Below are 8,390 nucleotides of genomic sequence, written 5' to 3' on the forward strand. Positions count from 1 at the left end.
ATTCCTGGGTCAGGAAGATCCCCTGGAGAAGGAAATGGCAACCCACTCCAGTATTTTTGCCTGGAGAATTCCAAGGACAGAAGAGCCTGGCAGGCTACAGTTCATGGGGTCGCAAGAGAGTCAGACATGACTAAACAACATGAAAATCTATATTTTTATTATGGTGCCGCACATTGTGAATTTTTTAATGTGTTGTTGAACACCATTCGTAATTTCTAACAGTGGCAATTAGCCCTGGTTCTGGCACGTATTCAAATGATAGCTCACTGATGTATGATAAAATACAAATATTTTTTGAATGCCTACAGTGTGCTATACTGGGGCTATTTTAGTGGATAAGACAAAGTCCCAGTTATCATGGAATCTGCTTTCAGACAGATGATTCTGAAATCTACAAGATTATTTTTAGCCCCGTTTGAGAAACTGAACCACAGGAAGATCAGGTAACTGGTGTGTGTTAAAGGAGAGACTCAAACCCAGGCGAGCTGACACCTGGACTTGCAATCTCCGCCAGTGCTGCACTGGTACCAAGAGTTGAAAGGACAGGTCACAGGAGCTCAAACAATTGTTCCATTAGTTTACGTGTTGAAGCTGCCATAAATTACCTCAAATTTAGTGGCTTAAAACAACACAAGTTTATGATCTTACAGTTCTGGAGGTCAGAAGTCCAAACTCGGTCTCATGGCACTAAAGTCAAGGTGTCAGCAGGGCTGGGACCCTCAAGGGGCTCAGAGGGGATAAGCTGTGTCCTTGTCTTTCTCTGCTTCTGAAGGTCACCCACATTTCTTGGCTGGTGAACCCTCTATTGCCTCACTCTAACCTCTTGCTTCTGTCATCACATCTCCTACTACTGACTTGACCTTGTCTCCTTCTTGGAAAGACCCTTGTCATTACACTGCAGCCGCCTAGATAAGCCAGGATAATCTCCCTGCCTCAAGATCCTCCTCAATTATATCTGCAAAGCCCGCTTACCATATAAGGTGATGTATTTTCTGGCTCTGGCATTAGGACGTGGACATCTTTGGAGGGCTGTCTTCAGCTTACTACTGTTATGGGCATCATATGGGTAAAAACTTGTGCTTTGAGAAAGAAAAGTCACGGTTGGGGTGGAAAAGGGAGTGCTTTCTAGTAACTGCATTTGTAAAGCATCTTTTCTGTACAGCTCAGTACTACAGCTTGGTATTAAGTTTGCTTGGGCTGCCTTAACAAAAAGGTGGTTAAAAACCACATTCACTTTCTCATGTTCTGGAGACCAGAAGTCTGAGGTCAAGGTGTTGAAAGGGCTGGTTTCTGAAGCCTCTCTCCTTGGCTTGTAGGCGACCATCTTCTCCCTGTGCGTTCAGTCATCTCTCCGTGTTTGTGTCTCTGTGTGTGTCCAGATTTCCTCTGACAGGGACACCAGTCACAATGGTTTAGGGCTTACCCCGGCAACCTCATTTTCACTTACTAACCTCTTTAAAGACCTTGTCACCAAATATGGTTATGTTCTGTGTTACTGAGGGTGGGTTACAACTTTACTATATGAATTTTAGGGCAAAACAATTCAGCCCTTAACAGGTTTTAACATATACCAAACTCTATCTAATGGGGGCTTCCCGGGTGGCTCATATGGTACAGAATTTGCCTGCAGTGCAGGAGACTCAGGTTTGATCCCTGGGTTGGGAAGATTCCCCTGGAGAAGAGTCATAGACAAGGCCAGATCATGGCGGGCTTGCCAGGTGACTAGACTTTTAGTTTGTACTTGGTGACTGGGAAGGTCCTGGAGGGTTCTGAGCAGAGCAATGCCATGATCTGATAGAGGACTTAAAAAAATGATTCTGGTTCCTGTGTTGAGAATATTCTGAAGGGGGCAAGGAAAGAAATAATTATTACACTTAACAAATATACCACTATCCTATAAATTACAATCGGCTGAGATAAAAAATAAACAGAGACTAAAATAGTCCCTGGTGACCGCCTGCCCATTCTAGTCCCCATGGCTGCACACAGAGGCTTTGCAAATAAACGTCAGGGGTGAAAATAACACCAGTATGTACAGGTAGAGTAGGTAAAAAAAAAATTTATTTAATTACTTAAATTCTCCTAAAATATAAAAACCAGAATCGTTTCCTGAATTATAGCTTTTGGCAGTAAGGTCAATGCAAAGAACAGTAAGCCCCAACTTTCTATAACAGCTTTTATTTTTTCCCCTAAAAAGAGTCCACTTTCCTAGAGACATTCATTTAGATGAGACATATACGAGGTTTTATGGCTAAAGTGCTAAAAATCATATAATTCCTGTAACTCTAGATGAGGATTACACCAGGAAGAAAGCATTAATTTAAACACTCCAGGTCCTAAACTGCAAATCCTAAACAGGCCCTGGTTCCTGTGACAGTCTGACATGTACATACTTGAACTAAAATCTAGGCCAAAATGCTCTAAAACTTCATCCACTAGTCTGTAATTCAGTTACACACTATAAGACTTATTCAAATCTAATTATGTGGTAACAAGACCTGAAAGTATTTTGTAAAAGTTTGTTTTAAAAATCCCTAGATAAACGTAATCTGCTAATTTTCCATTCTATTTTCTATATTTTTCCTTGTTTTATCTGTCTCCTTTGCTTTGCACAAGTTCCCAAGGACAATCCCTAAAAAAATTATGAGTCCTATTGTTCGGTTGGAGGTGAACTTTTCCCAACAGTCCTCAGGTCTGTGGATGTCCAGAGTGTAAATCTAGGAGGAAAGAGCACACGCTGTGTGAGACCGCAGCATCACAGATAAACATGTCACTATGAAGAAGATAATGTTGTAGAATTTTAAGCAATAGGAAGCCTTTAATGCACCTGAGACTATTTCCCAACTAGAAAACAATTGACCATATCTTTCAATGGATAGCCTCTAAGCTGTCCTAAAAAGCAGCACTTGACAGGTGGAGGAACACTTGGAGAGGCAACACATGCTATTTTTAGTTCTATTTAGAAAGTTCTTCTTTATACTGATTGATCTAAGATCTGCTTCCCCCAGCTCCTACCCTCCCTTTTAGCTTTATCCTTTGGAGCAATGTTTCTCAACAGAAGAGCAAGTTACATTTGGGCAGGACAGCTCTCTACTGTGCAGGGCTGTCCAATGCATCAAGAGATGTTTAATGTACCTGGCCCTTACTCTGTCTACATCTTAGCATTTTGTATCTTATCTTGCCTTGATCTCAATGCCAGTGGGACGTGAACATGTGAGTGATTAGTTTGCTAACCATCGATAGATGCCCACATTTAAAAAACATGGTTGTGTTGATCAGTTTGCTTCCAGAGTAATTCAACTCAAGTCACAACCTTAAGACATTGCTCAAATTTTCCTAGACACGCATCAGAAATAATTCCAAGAAAATCAGAAGGAAAAAAATATCTAGGTGTAGGTTTATACTGTTTCTCTAAAATAATACAGCTAGCTTTTTTATATGGCATACTGGGGCAGGGAAGGGACAGTCAAATCGGCATAAACCAAGCAACTGTTTTAGGAAGTGTCTTGCTTGGTAAAACACAGAGGGCATTTTGTTTAAATGATTTTTATAATTTATGCCAAGGAAAAAAGAGGGAAAGGAAAGAAAAAGACCAAACCTGGTGAGCGAGATGGGCTCCCACAGCAGCCAGGGCAGTGTAGTAGGGCATAGTCTGACCACTGTTCACTCCCACCAGGCTCAGTGCCCCCAGCATGGCCACACTGAAGCCACTGAGCCACTTCTTGGTGTCTTCACGGAACAGCAGTGCCGTGGACTTAAGCCCAATCAAAGCATCATCCTTCTTATCCTAACGTTGGAAAGCAGGAAGAAATTGATTTTACTGAGATTTTATTCACATACCACAAAGTTCACCATTTTGAAGTATGTAATTCAGTGCATGTGTGTGTGCTCAGTCACTTCAACCATATTCGACTCTTGGCAACCCTATGGATTATAGCCCACTTGGCTCCCCTGTCCATGGGATTCTCCAGGAAAGAGTAATGAAGTGGGTTGCCATGTCCTCCTCCAAGGCATCTTCCTGACCCAGGGATCGAACCCACATCTCCTGCATTGGCAGGTGGGTTCTTTACCATTAGGGCCACCTGAGAAGCCTTGTGCAACCATCACTAATATTTGATTCCAGTAGAAACTGTGTTTTAAAGACCACGCAGGGACTCCCTAGTGGTCCAGTGGTAAAGAACTTGCCTTCCAACGCAGGGGATATGGGTTCAATCCCTGGTTGGAGAACTAAGATCCCACAGGCTGCAGGGCAACTGAGACCATGTACTGCAATAAGAGAGCCTACAAGCCTCAGCTAGAGAAGCCCACGTGCCACAACAAAGACCCAGCATAAAAAAAAAAAAAACATAAAACCATGTGGATATACCGTAAGCTGTGAAACATGACAGTAACTCAGAAACACAGTTGATCAAAAATGAATGTGCAGGCCAAGTCGAAGTTAAATGTTACTGCAAAAATGATCTTCCAGGTCTATTTCTATGTATCACTGTACTTTTACAATCCTATACTGACTTTTACTAAATTAGAAATCAAACTCAAGTCTAATTCTTCACATAGCTCTTCTTTACTTCAGCGTTCTCAAACTTCATTTCCTGTATATTTCAATCTTGCTAAAATCAAACATGTAGAAAAATGATCACTTGCTACCTAACCACATCCATTCAGATTTCACTTCCAGCTCAGTTTATTCCTTGCTTCTCCCGTCAAACCCTTCCTGTTTAAGTAGAGCTAGGTCTTGATGATACACTCACACGTGGCAGACTGGTCTCCTCTAGCAACTTTATTTGTAAGCATTTCTATTTATTGTTGTAATCACGGTCATGTGACATTAGAGACTGCATGCAAAGTGGGCATGGTGGGAATGTACCTCAACATAATCAAGGTCATATAAGACAAATCCACAGCAAACATACTCTATGGTGAAAATCTGAAAGCTGTCCTTCCAGGATCAGAAACCAGATGAGGATATCCATTCCTGCCACTTTTATTCAACATAGTACTGGAATTCCTCGCTAGAGCAATTGAGCAAGAAAAAGAAAGAAAAGACCCCCAAATTGGAAAGGAAGAAGTAAAACAATCACCAGCTGCAGATGACGTGGTTTCATATATAGAAAACCCTAAAGACGCTGCCAAAAAACTACTAGAAATTATAAACGTGTACAGCAAAGCTGTAGGGGACCAATTTTATATACAAAAATTTGTTGTGTTTCTATACACTGAGTTTGCAGAAAGAGAAATTAAGAAAATAATCTCATTTACAGTCACAACAACAAAATACCTAGGAATAAATTTAACCATGGAGGTAAAAGACCTGTAGTCTGAAAATATGAGATATTGTTTAAAGAAATGGAGACACAAAGAAATGGAAAAATATTCCATGCTCATGGATTCAAAGAATTAAAATTACTAAAATATTCATACTTCCTAAAGCAATCTACAGTCAATCCAACCTCTATCAAAATACCAACAATTTTCTTCAAAGAAACAGAACAAAAAAATCCTAAAATTTGTATGGGACGACAAAAGACCCTAAAAAGCCAAAGCAATCTTGAGAAAAAAGAACAAAGCTGGAGGTATCATATATCCTGATTTCAAATTATACTACAAAGCTATCATAGTCAAAATCGCATGGTATTGGCAGAAAAACAGACACATATAGATCACTGGAAACAGAACTGAGAGCCCAGAAATAAGCTCACCTGTACATGGACACAGAGAAGGCAACGGCACCCCGCTCCAGTACTTTTGCCTGGAAAATCCCATGGACGGAGGAGCCTGGTGGGCTGCAGTCCAGGGGGTCACTAGAGTCAGACACGACTGAGCAACTTCACTTTCACTCTTCACTTTCATGCACTGGAGAAGGAAATGGCAACCCACTCCAGTGTTCTTGCCTGGAGAATCCCAGGGACGGGGGAGCCTGGAAGGCTGCCGCCTGTGGGGTCGCACAGAGTTGGACACGACTGAAGCGACTTAGCAGCAGCAGCAGTACATGGACAATTAATTTACAACAAAGGAGCAAAGAACACAAAATGGAAAAAACTTTCTTTAATAAATGGTGTTGGGAAAAGGAATGAAACTAGAGCACTATCTTACATCATATATAAAAATGAACTTAAAATGGATTAAAGATTTGAATGTAAGACCTGAAGCCATAAAACTCATAGAAGAAAACATAGGCAGTACACTCTGACTGATGTCAGTCTTAGTAATATCTTTTTTTGTGTGTGTGTGTGTGTGTAATAAAGTTTTATTAAAGTATAAAGGAGATAGAGAAAGCTTCTAGCATAGGCATCAGAAGGGGGCAGAAAGAGTATCCGCTTGCTAGTGTTAACAATGAGGTTATATAATCCAAAAAATGTCCGGAGGTTGTAATGTCATCAGACATCAGAATGTCATCAGACCTACTCCCATAATTTACATTTTAAGATAACACTGTCCTCAGGCAAGATACATCCTTGTAAAGACCAGGTCTACTCCCATAATTAACATTTTAAGGTAACAGAAGGTTTAATCCAAAGACTGTCCTTAGGCAGGATACATTATTGTTATATTATCCTAAGGAGTATATCTTCTCAGGTAAGCAAAACAAAAGCAGAAATAAATGAATAAGGCTACATCAAACTAAAAAGCTTCTGCACAGCAAAGGAAACCATCAACAAAGTGAAAGGACAAACTACCAAATGGGAGAAGATATCTGCAAATCATATATCCGGTAAGGTTAATGTTCAAAATATATAAAGTACTCAACAACAACAACAAAAACCCAGTTAATAAGTGGGCAAAGGGTCTGAACAGACATTGCCCTGAAGAATTTTTCTAAAGAACACATACAGATGGCCAATAGGCATATGAAAAGATGTTCAGCAGGATTAATCAATAGGGAAATGCAAACCAAAACCACAAAGAGATACCACCTGAGGCTTGTTAGAATGGCTATCAGAAAGACATGAAATAGCAAGTGTTGACAAGGTGAGGGACAAAGAGGAGCCTTGTGCACTGCTGGTGGGCATATGAATAGGTGCAGTCACTGTGGAAAAACAGAGTGGAGATGTCTCAAAAAGTTAAGAACACAACTACTGTATGATCCAACTGTTCCACTTCTGGGTATCTACTAAAGAAAACAAAAGCACTAATTCAAGAAGATACATATGTACCCCAGTGTTTATCACAGCATTATATACAAGCTAAGATATGGAAGCAACCTAAGTGCCCATCAACAGATGAATTGACAAAAGCCGTGTTATATACATACAATGGAATACTATTTAGCCATAGAAAGATAAAATCTTGCCATTTGCAACAACATAGATGGATCTTGAGGGTATTATGCTAGATAAAATACTATATTAAATAAAAAGTCAGACAGAAAAAGACAAATACCATACAATTTCACTCACATGTGGAATATTAAAAAAATAAATGAACAAACAAAACTAAAACACATAGATACAGAGAACAGATTAGTGGTTACCAGAGGGGAAGGGGCTGTGGGCAGGGCAAAATGGATAAGGGGAGTCAACAGTATGCAGATGGGTAGAAACTAAATTTTTGGTGGTCAAAATACAAAGTGTATATAGAAGTCAAAATACAATGCTGTACAAATGACACACATAATGTTATAAACCAATTACCTCAATTTTTTTTAAAAAAGCCTAAAGAAAAACTTTCAATTTGCTTAAAGTTATTAAAAAAAAAAAAAACCAACAGTTAAACCAAAGTTACAAAAAAGGATATTGCTTTACCTGATGGGCATAGATAGTATCGTATATCAGAGTCCACATAATTCCAGAAAAATAGAGAGGAAGGCAAACAGATGGATCACAGGAGCCCTTGACAGCAGACCATCCAAGCAACGCTCCCCAATTAAATGTCAACCCTGCAATCAGTGAAACAGAAAGAGAAGACAAGTCTAAATGTACTTTAGAATCCCACAGGGGAGGCAGCAGGCGTCTGCATGTATTGAGCGCCTCCATGAATCCCACAGGGGAGGTAGCAGGCGTCTGCATGTACTGAGCGCCTCCATGGACAAGGCTCTGTGTGTGCTGCTGTCTCGTGTTTCTTTCTTAAAATCTCCCAAGTGTCTGTAGTGGTTATTAGCAACACTTTAGAAAACAGAGCCAGAAAGGGTAATTAAAAATTACATTGCTAACAGAAAGAATCAGAGAAGGCAATGGCACCCCACTCCAGTACTCTTGCCTGGAAAATCCCATGGACAGAGGAGCCTGGTAGGCTGCACTCCATGGGGTCACAAAGAGCTGGACACGACTACTACTCTAATTGCTCTACATATGTTAAGTTGTAATAATCTTCGCTACAACCCTAAGAGATGGGCAGTTTTATCTTACTTGGTTGATTGGTTGTTTTTTTTTTTTTTTTGGCAGAAGGCAGAA

At 40.2% G+C, this 8,390-nt stretch overlaps 1 protein-coding gene across 1 annotated transcript in view; it reads right to left on the bottom strand.

Moving 5' to 3' along the window:
• Positions 1-168: 168 nt before the first annotated feature.
• The window catches only part of COQ2 (coenzyme Q2 4-hydroxybenzoate polyprenyltransferase), a 29,958-nt gene continuing 21,736 nt past the window's right edge, over positions 169-8,390 (bottom strand). The window contains exons 5-7 of the mRNA XM_010845953.1: positions 7,743-7,876; positions 3,599-3,787; positions 169-2,717 (exon numbers count right to left, since the gene is read on the bottom strand). Coding sequence (XP_010844255.1) covers positions 2,553-2,717; positions 3,599-3,787; positions 7,743-7,876 — 488 coding nt within the window. The 3' untranslated portion in view covers positions 169-2,552. The remainder of the gene's footprint in view (positions 2,718-3,598; positions 3,788-7,742; positions 7,877-8,390) is intronic.

The sequence above is a fragment of the Bison bison genome, unplaced genomic scaffold (assembly GCF_000754665.1).
Source record: "Bison bison bison isolate TAMUID 2011002044 unplaced genomic scaffold, Bison_UMD1.0 scf7180017864228, whole genome shotgun sequence".
Taxonomy (NCBI): domain Eukaryota; kingdom Metazoa; phylum Chordata; class Mammalia; order Artiodactyla; family Bovidae; genus Bison; species Bison bison.